Below are 20050 nucleotides of genomic sequence, written 5' to 3'. Positions count from 1 at the left end.
TTGGTGGGGGGGGTGAAAAAAAAATTATGCCCCCCCTTCGAAGAAGAGGTGTATATTGCTTTGCACATGTCGGTCGGTCGGGTCGGTAGGTCGGTCGGTCGGTCAGTCCGTCGGTAGACCAAAGCTTGTCCGAGTGATAACTCAACAATTCCTGGATGTATGGTCATCAAACTTGACAACGCTTGACCAGTAGATGACGCTATTGATTTAAGGGCTCATCGGGTCAAAGGTCAAGGTCACAGTGACCTTTAATGGTAAAATAATTTTAAAGCTTGTCCAAGTGATAACTCAACAATGCCTAGACCTATGGTCATCAAACTTGATATGGAAGTTGGGCCTGACCAGTAGATGACCCCTATTGATTTAAGGTGGTCATTGGGCCAAAGGTCAAGGTCACAGTAACCTTGAATGTAAAAAGGTTGTCTGAGCAATAACTCAACAATGCCTGCACCCATGGCCCTCAAACTTGACTTGGATGTTCGGCCAGACCAGTAGATGACCCCTATTGAGTTTAGGGGTCAAAGGTCAAGGTCACAGTGACCTTGAAAGCAAACTTGACAATTCCTGAACCTATGATCATTAAACTTGACTTGGAAGTTGGGCCTGACCAGTAGATGACCCTTAATGATTTTAGGAGTCACTTGGTCAAAGGTCATGGTCATAACACACTCTATCCTCACACTTGAATGGTCATAATCTTAAAACTGCCTCAACGGCATCCACAGTCAGTGGCAAATCAGCTGTCATTTCGGTCCATGCATATTTCATTCAATTGTCCATCCTGACAACATGGCGCTCATGGGGGGCATAATGTTTGACAAACATTTCTTGTTATAATTGTCTTGTTGGCCCCCCTTTTTCGAAGTTCAGTTCCTGCCCCCCAGTACATTTTTCCTGGAACAGCCCTCAGCAAAACATCTAAGCATGAGCATTGATATCTACTGGTGCTGTTGTTCATTTAGATTGGTCATAGGTCATTGACTGTGCAGTAAGATGGAAAGTCCATTTTATGATTGTCATAAATGTATGACAGTAAATTTATCAATAAAATTTAATGTGTTTTCAAATTTTTCATAGTATGGTGGATTATTCAATTTTGATCACAGGGAAATAACTACAATTGATATCAAAAGTAGTTTTAAAGATATTTTTTAAACTTTTACTGTTATTTCACCATGACAGCATGAAAGAAACAACAATTTCAATCAAGTTCTACCATCTACACCACTTGATATGTTTACATAGGGTCAGTCTCGATGGCAGGGGTGGAGCCAGGACTATGGAATGTTGTCGGAGGTAACCAGCAGGTGCCCCAAGGCCTGCTGCGTAAATCTGGTGCCAACCTCATCAGGGGAAAGGTATTAACAATTAAATTTAGGTATGGCCATATGGTGGTGGTGTTTCAATTGTTTGACATTGCTATGAATATATTAGGGATGGCAACGAGTAGTCAACTCAGTACTCGAGTAAGAGTACATTTGAACGGGTCAATAATGTACCTAGTTGGGATTAAAAGGTCTGTATATTTTGTCTTGTTGACAAAGCCCCAGTCGTGTTACATTGTCTGCATGTCGTCTTTACATTGTGCATTTAGTGAAATTTAAAATAATACTGTTTTTGTATGTTTTTTGTCCAGGTACTTGAAAAGTAAATTAGTGTTAAGGACTCAGATGATCGATCAAGTTCTCGAGGAATTGGGTACTCGTTGCAAATCCTAAAATATTTACATGTAGCTTCAAAGATTTTCTTTGTAGTCTTCAGTTCCTTTTTAATAGATTGCTTTGTCATTCTTAATTCGATTAAAATGATCTTAGTGCCAAGTTTTTTGCTCACCTGAGCACCTATTGTGATTGCCGAATGTCCGACGTTGTTGTCCAGGGTAAACATTTTAAAACTGAAAACATTTTCTCTCAAACCCCATGGCCCACACCGATGATATTTGGTAAGCAGCCTCATGTAGTAGTTCTTTACCAATATTGTTAGAATTATGTCCCTGGGATTAAAAACCGCCGCGCTGGGGGTCTCGAGTTATCAATAAACTTATATTGTAAAATCTTTGAAAAATGCAATGCCCAGGCCCTTGATAATTGGTATTCAGCCTCTTGTAGTTTTCCTTTACCAAGATTGTTCAAATTTTGTTTCTTGGTTCACCAGTCCCAGGGGTCACAAGTTTCTGTATACTTATATAGTCGTTTTTAGCTCACCTGTCACATAGTGACAAGGTGAGCTTTTGTGATCACAATTTGTCCGGCGTCCGTCCGTAAACTTTTACTTTAAACGACATCTCCTCATAAACCGCTTAGCCAATTTCATCCAAACTTCACAGGAATGTTCCTTGGGTGGTCCCCTTTGAAAATTGTTCAAAGAATTGAAATCCATGCAGAACTCTGGTTGCCATGGCAATGGAAAGGAAAAACTTTAAAAATCTTCTTCTCCCAAACCACAAGGCTTAGGCCGTTGATATATGGTAGGTAGGATCACCAAATGGTCCTCTACCAAGATTGTTCAAATTATGGCCCTTGGGTCAAAATTGGCCCCGCCCCGGGGGGTCATGGGTTTTCTCTAAAAAAACTTAAAAAATCTTCTCCTCTGAACTTACTTGGCCTAGAGCTTAGATATTTGGCATGATTCATCGTCTAGTGGACCTCTACAAAGTTTGTTCAAATTATGGCCCTGGGGTCAAAATTGGCCCCGCCCCGGGGGGTCATGGGTATGCTCTATATGTTTATAGTTAAAACTTCAAAAATCTTCTCCTCTGAACTTACTTGGACTAGAGCTTAGATATTTGGCATGATTCATCGTCTAGTGGACCTCTACAAAGATTGTTCAAATTATGGCCTTGGGGTCAAAATTGGCCCCGCCCCGGGGGGTCTTGGGTTTTCTCTATATGTTTGTATTGAAAACTTCAAAAATCTTCTTTGAACTTACTTGGACTAGAGCTTAGATATTTGGCATGATTCATCGTCTAGTGGACCTCTACAAAGATTGTTCAAATTATGGCCTTGGGGTCAAAATTGGCCCCGCCCCAGGGGTCATGGGTATACTTGATATGTTTATAGTTAAAACTTCAAAAATCTTCTCCTCTTAACTTACTTGGACTAGAGCTTAGATATTTGGCATGATTCATCGTCTAGTGGGCCTCTACAAAGATTGTTCAAATAATGGCCTTTGGGTCAAAATTGGCCCCGCCCCGGGGGGTTAGGGTATTCTCTATATGTTTATAGTGAAAACCTCAAAAATCTTCACCTTTGAACTTACTTGGACTAGAGCTTAGATATTTGGCATGATTCATCGTCAAGTGGACCTCTACAAAGATTGTTCAAATTATGGCCTTGGGGTCAAAATTGGCCCCGCCCCGGGGGGTCATGGGTATACTTGATATGTTTATAGTTAAAACTTCAAAAATCTTCTCCTCTTAACTTACTTGGACTAGAGCTTAGATATTTGGCATGATTCATCGTCTAGTGGACCTCTACAAAGATTGTTCAAATTATGGCCTTGGGGTCAAAATTGGCCCCGCCCCGGGGGTTAGGGTATTCTCTATATGTTTATATTGAAAACTTCAAAAATCTTCTCCTTTGAACTTACTTGGACTAGAGCTTAGATATTTGGCATGATTCATCGTCAAGTGGACCTCTACAAAGATTGTTCAAATTATGGCCTTGGGGTCAAAATTGGTCCCGCCCCGGGGGGTCATGGGTTTTCTCTAAAAAAACTTAAAAAATCTTCTCCTCTGAACTTACTTGGCCTAGAGCTTAGATATTTGTTATGATTCATCGTCTAGTGGACCTCTACAAAGTTTGTTCAAATTATGGCCCTGGGGTCAAAATTGGCCCCGCCCCGGGGGGTCATGGGTATGCTCTATATGTTTACTGTTAAAACTTCAAAAATCTTCTCCTCTGAACTTACTTGGACTAGAGCTTAGATATTTTGGCATGATTCATTGTCTAGTGGACCTTTACAAAGATTGTTCAAATTATGGCCTTGGGGTCAAAATTGGCCCCGTCCTGGGGGGTCATGGGTTTTCTCTATATGTTTGTAGTGAAAACTTCAAAAATCGTCTCCTTTGAACTTACTTGGACTAGAGCTTAGATATTTGGCATGATTCATCGTCTAGTGGACCTCTACAAAGATTGTTCAAATTATGGCCTTGGGGTCAAAATTGGCCCCGCCCCGGGGGTCAAGGGTATACTTGATATGTTTATAGTTAAAACTTCAGAAATCTTCTCCTCTTAACTTACTTGGACTAGTGCTTAGATATTTGGCATGATTCATCGTCTAGTGGACCTCTACAAAGATTGTTCAAATTATGGCCCTGGGGTCAAAATTGGCCCCGCCCCTGGGTGGTCATGGGTTTTCTCTATATGTTTATATTAAAAAAAATCAAAAATCTCCTCTGAACTTACGTTGCTTAGAGCTTAGATATTTGGCTTGATTCATCATCTAGTGGACCTCTACAAAGATTGTTTAAATTATGGCCTTGGGGTCAAAATTGGCCCCGCCCCGGGGGGTTAGGGTATTCTCTATATGTTTATAGTTAAAACTTCAAAAATCTTCTCCTCTGAACTTACTTGGACTAGAGCTTAGATATTTGGCATGATTCATCGTCTAGTGGACCTCTACAAAGAAAGTTCAAATTATGGCCTTGGGGTCAAAATTGGCCCCGCCCCCTTGGGGGGTCATGGGTTTTCTCTATATGTTTATAGTGAAAACTTCAAAAATCTTCTCCTCTGAACTTACGTGGCTTAGAGCTTAGATATTTGGCATGATTCATCGTCTAGTGGACCTCTACAATGTTTGTTCAAATTATGGCCCTGGGGTCAAAATTGGCCCTGCCCCGGGGGGTCATGGGTATGCTCTATATGTTTATAGTTAAAACTTCAAAAATCTTCTACTCTGAACTTACTTGGACTAGAGCTTAGATATTTGGCATGATTCATCGTCTAGTGGACCTTTACAAAGATTGTTCAAATTATGGCCTTGGGGTCAAAATTGGCCCCGCCCCGGGGGGTCATGAGTTTTCTCTATATGTTTGTAGTGAAAACTTCAAGAATCTTCTCCTTTGAACTTACTTGGACTAGAGCTTAGATATTTGGCATGATTCATCGTCTAGTGGACCTCTACACAGATTGTTCAAATTATGGCCTTGGGGTCAAAATTGGCCCCGCCCCGGGGGTCATGGGTATACTTGATATGTTTATAGTTAAAACTTCAAAAATCTTCTCCTCTTAACTTACTTAGACTAGAGCTTAGATATTTGGCATGATTCATCGTCTAGTGAACCTCTACAAAGATTGTTCAAATTATGGCCTTGGGGTCAAAATTGGCCCCGCCCCGGGGGTTAGGGTATTCTCTATATGTTTATATTGAAAACTTCAAAAATCTTCTCCTTTGAACTTACTTGGACTAGAGCTTAGATATTTGGCATGATTCATCGTCAAGTGGACCTCTACAAAGATTGTTCAAATTATGGCCTTGGGATCAAAATTGGCCCCGCCCCGGGGGGTCATGGGTTTTCTCTAAAAAAACTTTAAAAATCTTCTCCTCTGAACTTACTTGGCCTAGAGCTTAGATATTTGTTATGATTCATCGTCTAGTGGACCTCTACAAAGTTTGTTCAAATTATGGCCCTGGGGTCAAAATTGGCCCCGCCCCGGGGGGTCATGGGTATGCTCTATATGTTTATTGTTAAAACTTCAAAAATCTTCTCCTCTGAACTTACTTGGACTAGAGCTTAGATATTTGGCATGATTCATCGTCAAGTGGACCTTTACAAAGATTGTTCAAATTATGGCCTTGGGGTCAAAATTGGCCCCGCCCTGGGGGGTCATGGGTTTTCTCTATATGTTTGTAGTGAAAACTTCAAAAATCTTCTCCTTTGAACTTACTTGGACTAGAGCTTAGATATTTGGCATGATTCATCGTCTAGTGGACCTCTACAAAGATTGTTCAAATTATGGCCTTGGGGTCAAAATTGGCCCCACCCCGGGGGTCATGGGTATACTTGATATGTTTATAGTTAAAACTTCAAAAATCTTCTCCTCTTAACTTACTTGGACTAGAGCTTAGATATTTGGCATGATTCATCGTCTAGTGGGCTTTTACAAAGATTGTTCAAATTATGGCCTTGGGGTCAAAATTGGCCCCGCCCCGGGGGGTTAGGGTATTCTCTATATGTTTATAGTGAAAACCTCAAAAATCTTCTCCTTTGAACTTACTTGGACTAGAGCTTAGATATTTGGCATGATTCATCGTCAAGTGGACCTCTACAAAGATTGTTAAAATTATGGCCTTGGGGTCAAAATTGGCCCCGCCCCGGGGGGTCATGGGTGTACTTGATATGTTTATAGTTAAAACTTCAGAAATCTTCTCCTCTTAACTTACTTGGACTAGTGCTTAGATATTTGGCATGATTCATCGTCTAGTGGACCTCTACAAAGATTGTTCAAATTATGGCCCTGGGGTCAAAATTGGCCCCGCCCCTGGGTGGTCATGGGTTTTCTCTATATGTTTATATTAAAAAAAATCAAAAATCTCCTCTGAACTTACGTTGCTTAGAGCTGAGATATTTGGCTTGATTCATCATCTAGTGGACCTCTACAAAGATTGTTCAAATTATGGCCTTGGGGTCAAAATTGGCCCCGCCCCGGGGGGGTTAGGGTATTCTCTATATGTTTATAGTTAAAACTTCAAAAATCTTCTCCTCTGAACCAAGGCTTTTTCTATAGTACCCACGGGTCCGACTATCGGACCCATTCCCAAAGCAAAATATAAGATATTTTTCCCAATTTTCAGAAAAAAATCCCAATCAAAAAAAAAAAAAAATTTTTTTTTTTTTTTAGAAAGTCTTTTTACTTGTACTTGTTCATTTTCAACATCCTCATAAATTATGTGATGTAAAGTTTTTTTGATAATTGAACTCGGAAATCATTGATTTTCATTACATTCAGAGATCAGTATGAAATATTATCTGTCATGATTTATTGCAATAGATATTTACACCCCAAGGATTGATATTTTTGGGGTCTTTTAAAGGGAAAATAAACTAATATTAAATCATTTCTTAATTCGCAGGAGACTAGACAGCCTTTTTTTTTTACTGTAAATTTTCCCAATTTTGGCATTTTCACGACGCAAAATTTCCCAAAATGTCTAGGGTCTTTTTCCCAAAATGGCCAGAAAAAGCCCTGTCTGAACTTACTAGGACTAGAGCTTAGATATTTGGCATGATTCATCGTCTAGTGGACCTCTACAAAGATAGTTCAAATTATGGCCTTGGGGTCAAAATTGGCCCCGCCCCCTTGGGGGGTCATGGGTTTTCTCTATATGTTTATAGTGAAAACTTCAAAAATTATCTCCTCTGAACTTACGTGGCTTAGAGCTTAGATATTTGGCATGATTCATCGTCTAGTGGACCTCTACAAAGTTTCTTCAAATTATGGCCCTGGGTCAAAATTAACCACACCCTGGGGCCTTAGATATTTGGCATGATTCATCGTCTAGTGGACCTCTACAAAGTTTGTTCAAATTATGGCCCTGGGGTCAAAATTGGCCACACCCCGGGGCTGATGGGTTTTCTCTATATGTGTTATAGTGAAAACTTAAAAAATCTTCTCCGAACTCTCAAAGACAAGTAACGTCTTAATTTAAACTGGATAACATATTTAGTACACATACCAATTTTCAATATGGGCCACATACAACAATTAATAACAAATATACATATATAGATACACACGTAAAATCAAGTAGTGACAAGAGCTTTGATATTTGGCATGATATATCATCTAGTTGACTTGTACCAATATTGTTCAATCTTTGGCCCTGGGGTCAAAAAATGGCCCCACCCGGGCGGTCATGGGTTTCCTTATATATGTATATGATGAAAACTTATAAAATCTTCTTCTCCGAAACCAAAAGGCGAAGGCCTTAGATATTTGGTATGAAGCATTGTTTATCGGACCACTATTAAAATTGTTCAAACTTTAGCCCTGGGGTCAAAATTGGCCACGCCCCGTGTTCATAGGCTTAGGTTTTCAATATTTTTATATAGTCTTATATAATAAAACTTTAAAAATCCTCTTCTCCAAAATATAAGACCTAGAGCTTTCATATTTGGTATATAGTGTTACCTAGTGGACCTACACCAAAGGTATTCAAATTATTGTCCTGGGGTCAAATTGGCCTTGCTCAGGGGTCATTTGTTTTTACATTGTCTTGTCACTTAAACGTCTTTTCCTCTGAAAGTAAAGGTCAGAATGACTCCATACTTGATATGTAGCATCCTTACATGGTCCTCTCTCAACTTTGTTCAAATGGTTTTGTTTGGCCCCTTTTAGGGGTCACCAGAGCAAAAAATAGAAAAACCTTTAAACAACTTGATCTTATTAACTGCTTGATGGATCTTCAAGTCTGAAGCATCCTAGCATGGGCCTCTGTCAGGTCTTTTCAAATAATTTTGTTTGGCCCCTTTTAAGGGCCACCAGAGCTAAAAACTTAACATTTTCTTCGCATGAACCCCTTGATAGATCTTCAGCAAATTTGGTTTGAAGTGTCCTTGCATGGACCTCTCTTAAATTTGTCACATAATTTTGTTTGGCCCGGTTGCCATGGCAACCTAAAGGAAAATGTCAACAATTGGTTATAATCATCTTCTTCTCCTAAACCGCTTTGACAATTTTGATGAAACTTCATAGGAATGATCCTTAGTTGGTGCTATTTCAAAATTGTTCAAAGAAATTAATTCCATGTAGAACTCTGGTTGACATGGCAACCTAAAGGAAAAGTGTCAACAATTGGTTACAATCATCTTCTTCTCCTAAACCGCTTGGACAATTTTGATGAAACTTCATAGAAATGATCCTTGGTTGGTGCTTTTTCAAAATTGTTAAAAAAAAATAATTCCATGCAGAACTCTGGTTGCCATGGCAACCTGAAGGAAAATATAGGCTGTCGTGTCCGCGCTGTGACTTTTTCTTATATGGACAGATTTTAAAATGACTTGCCATATGTTTTCGACATACCAAGACAACGTGTCGTGTGCAAGACGCATGTCCCTACCTCTAAAGTTTATTCACAATGGAATGCTGAATATGAGGACATAAAGAGTGTTGGCTGTCATTTAGTATGATTGTTTTTTTTCTATGCTCAGAGGCAATTTAATATAACTTGCAATATGTATTTGACACATAAAGGCAAGATCAACTTTTTATGTACTTGTTCATAGATCAATGTCACATTGGGGGGCATTTGTCACATACTTTGACAGCTCTTGTTCAATATTCTTTGAGAAACAAGCTATATTAATAACAAAGGTTAAACTCTTTTACTCAGGTGAGCGATTTAGGGCCATCATGGCCCTCTTGTTTTTTAAATCTTATTCTCTGAAACCACAATGCCCAGACCCTTGATATTTGGTATGCAGCCTCATATTGTAGTCCTTTACCAAGTACAAATTAAGTCCTTGGTGTGAAAAATAGCCTGGCCCAAGGGGCCACAGATTTTTAACTCGACTATGCGAAGAATAAGAAGAGCTATACTACTCATCCAAGCTTCGGCATCCGCGTCACACCTTGGTTAAGATTATGCATGTAAGCACCTTTAGGTCATTATCTCAGCAAATGCACCATGTATTGCATTGAAACTTTAGATATATATGTATTCCCAACTATCCAACCTAATTAATAAATCAAGTTAGATAACACTAATTTGAATATAATGCAAATTATGGGCCTTTATTATTTGACTTAGAAATTCTGGTTAAGTCTTGCATGTAAGCATACATAGGTTAATATTTCAGCAACTACTTGATGTATTGTTTTGAAACTTTATACAACGCTACTCAACCATCCAAACTACTTGTATAACCAAGTTACATAACTCTATTTTGCATATAATGCTAATTATGGCCCTTTATTTTAGGACTTAAAAAATCTGGTTAAGGTTTTGCATGTTACCACATTTAAGTTAATATCTCAGCAAATACAACATGTATTGAAACTTAAGCCATGTGTTCCCAACTATCCAACATACTTAATTAATCAAGTTAATCATGCATATAGTGCAAATAATTGTCCATTATAATTCAACATAGAAATTCTGGTTAAGGTTTTGCATGTAACCACACTTAAGTCAATATCTCAGCAAATACATCATGTATTGAATTGAAACTTTATACATGTGCTCCCAACCATTTAGCCTTCTTAATTAATCAAGTAAGATAACTCTATCTTGCATATGATATAAATTTTGCCCCTATATTTTTCGACTTTTTGCATGGAACACATGTAAGTCAATAACTCAGCAACTACTCTGTGACAGCTCTTGTTTATGTCCTTCTGATAAAGTCTTTGATAATCATTTTCTCTGAAACCCAAAGACCCAGTGGTATGCAGCTTCATGTAGTGGTCCTTAACCAAGATTGTTCAAATTATGTCCCTGAGGTCAAAAGTGTTTCCATCCCATGGGTCAAAAGTTTTCTTTATACTAATATAGTAAAATTATTCAGTAATGTGACCACTGAATCCAGTCCCCTTTAATTAATCACATGTTAAAATGGATCCATTAATGTGACTGCAGGCAATTTCTTGATAGGTACTATACATGTTTGTGTGCACACCTTGATTGACATGCAATACAAAGAAGTTTACAACACGTCTCCTGGTTTAAGATTAATCACCGACCACTTTCGACAACAAGAAGCCACTTTACGATAAAGGTCAAGATTATAGTGAAAAACACGGAAGTGTTTGATAATTGATTAGGGACATTGAAACTGTGTTGTTTTAATACATGTTATTCTTTGAACAATTTATGATGTAAATTAATAAATGACATAGCTTTTTCTCTACTTGAATAGTATTTACTATAACCCCATATTACTAATACCCAGTTAAACATGTACAATTCCACCGCTTGACCATTAACAAACCTAATCAGCACAAACTCAGTAATGACACAAACCCGCTATTAAGACCATTTTCTCATAGTCCCATAAGGGGTCTGAATAGGGTTTTTACTGTATTAGAAACTGCATCTACAGAAATAGTCTTGATAATTTGTATGTAGCCTCATGTAGTGGCCGTTATCCAATATCCTTAATAACCATTTAATCAGGTGGTCATTTTAATCAGGTGAGCAATATAGGGCCATTTTAGCACTCTTCTTATCTTGCTTAATATTTGTTTGAATTTAACTTTAGGGCCTCTGTTTCTTTATTCTTCGTTTTACAAAACTGCTGCATGTAAAATCACCGATCTGAAAAGAAATGATTGAAAATGCTACATTTTTAGCTCGACTATTCGAAGAATAGGTGGGCTACACTACTCGCCCCGGCGTCGGCGTCCGGTTAAAGTTTTAGGGCAAGTTGGGATTTTCTCTTATAAGTCCAATACCCTTCATGCAATTGACTTAATACTTCACACAGTTGTTCAGATGAGGTTAGATAACTCCATAGTATTCTTTACACAGATTATGGCCCCTGATTGACTATGGAACTTCGGTTAAAGTTTTAGGGCAGGTTGGGCTATTTATTAATAACTTCTATACCCTTTGTCCAATTGACTTAATACTTCACACAGTTGTTCAGGACCATCACACAATGAGGTTACATAACTCCGTATTATCCTAAATACAAGTTATGGCCCCTGATTGACTTAGGTTAAAGTTTTAGGGCAGGTTAAAGTTTTAGGGCAAGTTGAGATTTTCACTTTAAACTCCAATACCATTTATTCAATTGACTTAATACTTCACACAGTTGTTCAGAGCCATCACATAATGAGGTAAGATAACTCCATATTATCTTTAATTCAAATTATGGCCCCTGATTGTCCATGGAACTTAGGTTAAAGTTTTAGGGCAGGTTGGGATATTTATTAATAACTTCTATACCCTTCATTCAATTGACTTAATACTTCACACAATTGTTCAGGACCATCACCCAATGAGGTTACATAACTCCATATCCTTAATTAATACAAGTTATGGCCCCTGATTGACTTAAAGTTTTAGGCAAATAAAAGTTGGGATTTTAATAAAAAAAAGCTTCTATACCATTCATTCAATGCACTTATTTAAATTCATAATTATTTTACCCTTAATACAAATTATGGCCCTTGAATTTATTTATTTTATTTTATTTCTTTTGAAAGGCATATTTGTATTATTCTTAACCACATTTTCATAATGGGAAATCAAGTTATTTGAATGACTTGCGTCATTGTTCGGGCTTCAGCATCAACTTGGTAATATTACATCGTTATTGTATTCACTTCTAAGTCAAAGCGGCGTAGTCGAGCGCGCTGTCTTACGACGGCTCTTGTTTATTTCCTCATCAGTGTGTGTATACCATGTGATAAATTACGTCATATATGCTACGTCAGAAGGCAACATTTTGCTTAAAATGAAGACTTAAATCAAAGATATTTTTTCTTTTACTACACCTTTTTAAATGAAACAAAGTGCAGTCTATGCCGCTTAAAGAGCCCCGCCTTTGTTGTATTACCGGAGTTTGATAAGGTGATTAGTTTCATCAAACACTTTGACAAACCTGTTTCCAAAATAATATTTGGCAGTGCTCCGTCAGACGGCCATATTGTGAAAAGTTTTGTCAAAGTGTTTTAAGAAACTAAACTCTCAAACAAACTGGTAAAAGACCAAAGGCGGGGCTCCGTAAATGGCGTAGACTGCGCTAAGTTTAATTTAAAATGGTGAATAAAGTCTTCATTCAAAGCAAAATATTGCCTTCCGATGTAGCATTTATGACGCAATTTATCTCGTGGTATACACACACTGCTCATGATTTAGTATCATCTCACAAAATAGTTTGTCGGGAAATCATCAGCGAGAAAAAAAAGACATCCAGACTGGAAAGATATTTCCTTTTGGGTTCCCTTTTAAATTCTTAACATAGAAATGATGCGTCTCTGACAATAGAATGGTCGTCAATCTCCGCCATAATAGCAACTACACACTGATTAAAGTCAAACGTAGACAGAATTAGAAATAGTCGTTTATTTCTGTTACTATGACCTATATTTCATCGGTACTCTTCGCAGCTTTTGTAAAGAAGATCTTGTGAACTGGGTGTTCTCATTTGCAGAATTACCCGAATATTTTCATTAACATTTTACACCTATCACAAATTAGTGAAAACTGACAACAAAGCATTGCGACTTCAAGCTTAAACATTTAATCACTAAAGTTCCTACCCTCATGTAGAGAGCATGAACGGCCTGCTAAAAACAAAATGAGATGATTGCAGTGGCTGTCAAAAGTATATTCAAAGGGTTTTAGAAATGGTTGAAGTGGCTTCAAAAGCCTATTTTTCTGTGACAAAGTATTCCATTATGTTGATGCAACATTCATTAAACATAATTTTTAGCTCGACTATTCGAAGAATAAGGAGAGCTATCCTAGTCACCCGAGCGTCGTCGTCGACGTCGGCGTAACCACTTATGTTAAAGTTTTTGTAAGAGTTTTTGTACCACCTCAAATATTTTCAAAGTCAATTGATATATGGCTTTGAAACTTTGCACACTTCTTCACCATCATGCCCCCAACCTGTACACAGGAGGAGGTAACTTTATCAAACATTTTGACAAAATTATACCCCCTTTTTCTACTTAGAATTTACCTTAAAGTTTGCGTACCACCTCAAATATTTTCAAAGTCCATTGACATCTGGCTTTGAAACTTTGCACACTTGTTCACCATCATGCCCCCAACCTGTACACAGTAGGAGGTAACTCTATCAAGCATTTTGACAAAATTATGCCCCTTTTTCTACTTTGAATTTACGTTAAAGTTTGCGTACCACCTGAAATATTTTTAAAGTCCATTGACATCTGGCTTTGAAACTTTGCACACTTGTTCACCATCATGCCCCCCAGCCTGTACACAGGAGGAGGTAACTCTATCAAACATTTTGACAAAATTATGCCCCTTTTTCGACTTAGAATTTACGTTAAAGTTTGCGTACCACCTCAAATATTTTCCAAGTCCATTGACATCTGGCTTTGAAACTTCGCACGCTTGTTCACAATCATGCCCCCAACCTGTACACAGGAGGAGGTAACTTTATCAAGTATTTTGACAAAATTATACCCCTTTTTTTTACTTAGAATTTACGTTAAAGTTTGCGTACTACCTCAAATATTTTCAAAGTCCATTGACATCTGGCTTTGAAACTTTGCACGCTCGTTCACCATCATACCCCAAACCTGTACAGTGGAGGCAACTCTATCAAGCATTTTGACAAAATTATGCCCCTTTTTCGACTTAGAATTTACGTTAAAGTTTGCGTACCACCTTAAATATTTTCCATTCAATTAATGTAAATATCTCAGCACATCATGTATTCCATTGAAGTCTAATCTAACAGTGATCCATGCATGTTTCGCCAAAACTTTTCAATCCATACATCGAAAAGCGGCGGAATAGTCGAGCGCGCTGTCTCTGTGATAGCTCTTGTTTATAATTTCTTGACGTTAGCAATGTCTAATTCATGTATCCCCTGATTCTTGTATTTGCTGATAGTTTTTGGGGATTTTTCCTAACCTGCTGTATACTGTAATTATGTTATAGAAAGCTTAATTCCATGAGCTTCCAGGGACCTCTGGCCCAAGCATTTTGTTCAGTATTATTCAAGTGATTTACAAGATAAAAAGGTGCATATTCCATTAAAATAGACCCTGACATTACAGTAGGTGAGGCTATATGTGAATATCTACCACCCTTATTCATAATAAACGACAGAATTAATGTTAATCAAATTATTATGTCACTGATTTTCTCGTTTCTTTTAAAATATTCTTACATTAATGCTGCAGCACGGGGGATGAACAAAAAAAGTCACGTGACCGCATTTTGGTAAAATTTAAAAAACTTTAAATTGAGTTAGTACTGTTAAAATATTTGTCGACAGTAACATTCCCCCTTTTCAGAATGGTGTATAAAATAATATCCGGTGATATTGGGAATGGTATGGACTATATTGGGCTGAAAAAAAAACAACAACCTGCATAGATAACATTAATCCTATAGAATAAACCATTTGCAGGTGACAACGGTGTCCCTATCAAGCGACGAATCCCCACCTGTATACCAGATTGACTATCTTCCCGGCACTTCTACAAACAAGGACGATATTAACTCCAAGGAATATGACATTGTCATTGTTGCTACTCCACTGTATAAGGGAGTATCCAACATAAAGTTTGAAGACTTTCAGAAAGATATCGAGCCAGTCCACTATGACTTTCACTTGACAGTTGCCTCTTTCATTGAGGGATTACCGAATTCTAGTTACTTTGGTTTTGACTCAGTGGACAGTTTACCAAGCTGCATGATGACCACAAACGAAAGCTTATTTTTTAATTCACTCTCAAAACAGAAGCCAGTCTCGGGTAAAACTGCAGAAAAACCTGTCTACCGGATATTTTCAAACAAGGTTCTAAAAGTAGATGAATTAAAACAGTTAATTCCAGAATGGTCTGATCTAAAAGTAGTTAGTTGGATGGCGTATCCAGAATACCCATCCTCGTTAAAGAATTTACCCTCATTTACACTTCATGAACAGATGTACCATATTAATGCAATAGAAATGGCAGCCTCTGCTATGGAAATGAGTGTGATAGGGGCGAAGAATGTGGCCTTGCTAGCCTATTACAGATATACAGGTCAATATGATAAGATTGATGAATTGTTAACCAATGACTCCAGCTCTGAAAAGACAGAGTTATAGGTCATTAGGAATGACTAGGAAAAGAGTTCAAACTGCTTCAACTTATATTTTTTAAGTCTATTGAACTTTTTCACTTGCAACCCTCCTGGTACTTGTAACATCCATCCAATAGATTTCTGTGCAATATGTTCAAATGTAAGATTTCATTAACTGGTTTTCAACCAGAATGCAGGGATGTCGTTGGACAGGCGGGCTGGCGTCAAATAATGATTTCCCCCAATAACTTAAGCTAGCATTGATAGGTAATGACGAAAGTTGGTGTGTAGGTAACTTATGTGAAGAACTAGCTTAGGATTGCTTTTTAGGGGGGTGGTCAAGGTCACTGTTACTATAAATAGAAAAATGGTTTATGCCCAACAACTTCAGTTAGAACTAGAGATTGCTTTTTTGAAAAAGCGCTTGTCTCCCCTATTGTGTGGTCGTAGCTGAGAAAAAATAAATGATGGACATGAAATTTGTAACTTTGGACTGGAGACAAACCAACAGTGAAGTTTGGTTTATTCGATTATATTAAATAGTGAAGAGAAGGTCACCACGACCTTGACTATTGACCTTGTTACCCCCAAAACAATTGGGATCATCTAGACATCATGACCAACCTCACTTCAAAGTTTGGTGAACCTAGATCAAAGCATTCTCCTGATATTGCACGGAAATATTTTTTTACATTAGAGGTCACAGCGACGTTGACCTTTGACCTTGTGACCCCCCAAAATATAGGAGTTTTCTAAACCTCATGATCAACCTCCCTACCAAGTTTGGTGAACCTAGGTCAAACCATTCTCAAGATATTGAGCGGAAATGTTTTTTACATTGGGGGTCGCCGCGACCTTGACCTTTGACCTAGTGACCCCCAAAACAATAGGGATCTTCTACACCTCATGACCAACCTCCCTACCAAGTTTGGTGAACCTAGGTCAAACCGTTCTCAAGATTTTGAGCAGAAATGTTTTTATATTGGGGGTCGCCGCGACCTTGACCTTTGACCTAGTGACCCCAAAAACAATAGGGATCCTCTACACCTCACGACCAACCTCCCTACCAAGTTTGGTGATCCTAGGTCATGCGGTTTTCCAGTTATCGATCGGAAACGAAGTGTGACGTACTGACGGACTACCGGACTGACGGACAGGGCAAAAACAATATGTCTCCCCCAGAGAGGGGGAGACATAATTAATGGAAACTAAACACATAAGATAAGTTATTTTCAGTTACACCCCTTTTTGATGAAAGTTAAGATAAAGGCTCCTACATTTTCCTTACTTACGTTCAAGAAATTAATTTTTGATTGCCCGTTTTAAAAACCTGGTTTAGTCGCTGGTTTTGGCCGTTATGTTTCACAAGGAAACAAAAGCCATGAAGACTTATCATATAATTTTTTGGTATATTATGGTGCTATTGTGAATATATGTGTGCAACACTGTAGAAATAAATGTTCTGCAATGACAGGAATTATTTTATCTGGCGTCTTTGTCGGTGTTACATTTTCATTTCCAATCAATATCCTTTTAATAACTTGTTGAACAGATTATAAACTTGGTACGCGTATTGGGCATGATCAGGCGATGACCCAATTGATTTTGTGATTAGTATGTTAAAGGTCATTGTCATGATAATCACTCTCAACACATCTGATTTGTGGAATTCAAGTTACTACTTATTAAAATTGATTTTTGTCTTAAATGAGATTCACATGCAAATAATTATGCAAATAGGAAGCTTGCTCCACTTGGTCACTTGAAATTATTTGTCAGAGTAATTCATTGGAATATAGGTCATGATATTGTCATTTATGAGATTCTTTTATATTTATTACCTTTGAAATCAAAACTACTTTCTTGTTTTTCATTTCCATTTAAATGCAATAATGGCAATAAACAATTAAGACAAAGTTACCGTATTCGGAGACATTGGGAGACTGGTTTTATTGATGTATTTTCGATGTGTGTTTTTCATGGTTTTTAAGACAAAAATGCACATCTCTATATATAATTATATATTTGTTCACTAATAGTATTAAGGAGCAAAGGTTTTTCTGTTGTAGTTCTTTAAAGACTTAGTTATTAAATTATTCTTGATTATTTTTGGCGGTATTCATGTGCATCTTTTAAGTATTCTAAAATCATTTTCATTAGTATGAATAATTCATGTAAAACTATTTCATTTGATCATTCAATGATCTGTTGTTATTGTTTTCCAATATCTTTTTCGGACATATTATGCAGTGATTCTCTTTCAAATCTGATTGAATGCGTGCCTTGAACTTGCATTCTCATAACCATAGGGCCTGGGAAAAGTCCCAAGCCTAGATTTGTGCTTAAACAATACATGCTGCTAATGCACAAGTTTGAGTGAAATGGGTCCTCAAGTTAAGCAATTTGTGTAAGAGTGTGCAGCAAAATGACTCGCCAACATATTGTTTGTTGTTTATAAGATAGAAAAAGTACTAAGACCTGCCATTTGGTGTAGCTGGACCATAGTAATATGAATGATCACCATGTTATATCTACTCCCATTCCAAAAAATTATGTGTTATATGACTGGAAACACTGCTAACATTCGTATGTAATATTTAATTATGTTAATTGATTCTAGACAATTTCTGTTATTTCATTAAACAAGATATATATTATATATGTACAAGTGCACAAGCATGTGTTCATGTTTCTTCTGTTTTGTTTTAGCAAATAAAACTTGATTTCACAATTTGTGTTGTAATGTACCTTCATTCAGCAAATTTAGTTTAATAGTCCAGTCCGAATTGTCACAATGGCGGTTTCTGTGCGTCCGTCTGCACTGAACCTTGTCCAGGCTGTATCTTGACCATGCTGATGAGGTAGCATGTCGTGCACAAAACCCAGGGGTTAGTGTCTTGAAGCTCTGATTAGCATAACGCCTATTGTAACTTGTGTTTGGGTATTCACTGTTATTTCGAAGCGTTCATATTTTACGAATAATCGTTAACTTGCCCCTTATTTAAAGATTATTTTATGCAATAATTATTCAGGGTTTATGTTATGGTCACAAATTATTCACATATATAGTTGTTTGTTGGCCAGGGTCAACACATTAAAACCATAGATGACTTTTGAGCGATAATGCATACCCATTGAGAAATATACCTCCTCTACAAACACATAATGTTGGTCACAAACGTACATGGTGTGCGATTGAAAATACTTTTGGGATTTGGAAAATGAGATTCCAATGTCTCCATAAGTCTGGACGGTACATGACGTACAGTACACGCCAGACGAGAGTGCTAAGATTATTACTGCTGTGGAATTTCATCGATGATAATGATTTCTTGCATACTGGACGTGTGTTTCCGGTCATGTGACCGGTGCTTGAAAAACTCATCTTACACCCGTCATGTAAGATGAGTCACACACAACAACGAGTCTTATTTCTTTTATTGTATGGTTTATGAAAAGTATATTATACAACTTCTATAAAGCGGAATCAAAAATTAAGTATACAATACTTTTAATTAAAATTGAAAATAAATAATCGTAAAAGCGCGATTTTTAAAGGAACTTTTTGACGTCGATAGTAATTTAAAATTACTGCGCTTTATGACGTCAGTACACAACGTCGAACGCGCTTTTTGGTGAAATGTACAATAGTGCATTTTCTACGTTAATTTTTCCACAAATTCATTATTTTAGATATGCAAGAAAAAATATCAATCATGTTTTTCTGGTCCGGATCGAAAAATCCGACCCTCGGGCAGGCTGTGTGACCGTTAACTCGGCAAGCCTCGTTACAAGCTTACGTGCGTGCCCTCAGGTCGGATTTTTCTCTCCTTACTGGAAACACATGATGGATACTTATAGTCTGTGATGACAAAAATGACAAGGACAACAACGGTGATGACCACACCGGAAATGATAGGGAAAAGAGCAAAGAGGAAGATGGTAGACAGACACGCAATAACCTTATTTTCGAGATGGGTTCACGCTTACTAAATCTAGGACATGTATTTGTAACGTCTACAATGATATATGTTTGCTATGAAATTGGCGTTTTGATGATCACAATCATATAATTGAATGTACATTTAATAAATGTATAGCTAAATGTGTGGCAGGATACGTCCATCAATGGTTAAAGATCAATGTTTTGTTGCCATTCTATTCCTTAATAATATCACAAGGTTATATTTCCATTCATGCGTCATGTTCTTTTATTTGAATTAATGTTGTCATCAAAATGAAATAAAACAGCATCATTTTTGACATTTAAAACAGATATTTAGAACAATACACTGTATATTCAGGACTACAAATATTACAAAGAATATATTGT

The 20050-nt window shown here is 37.4% G+C and overlaps 1 protein-coding gene across 1 annotated transcript in view; it reads left to right on the top strand.

Moving 5' to 3' along the window:
* LOC128232834 (prenylcysteine oxidase 1-like) overlaps positions 1-18448 on the top strand; it is a 30957-nt gene extending 12509 nt beyond the window's left edge. The window contains exons 5-6 of the mRNA XM_052946599.1: positions 1246-1358; positions 15059-18448. Of these exons, the coding sequence (XP_052802559.1) occupies positions 1246-1358; positions 15059-15742 (797 nt within the window). The 3' untranslated portion in view covers positions 15743-18448. The remainder of the gene's footprint in view (positions 1-1245; positions 1359-15058) is intronic.
* The last annotated feature ends 1602 nt before the right edge of the window (positions 18449-20050 follow it).

Source organism: Mya arenaria, chromosome 4 (genome assembly GCF_026914265.1).
Source record: "Mya arenaria isolate MELC-2E11 chromosome 4, ASM2691426v1".
NCBI classification, from domain to species: domain Eukaryota; kingdom Metazoa; phylum Mollusca; class Bivalvia; order Myida; family Myidae; genus Mya; species Mya arenaria.
This window is presented reverse-complemented; position numbering and strand designations above follow the sequence as displayed.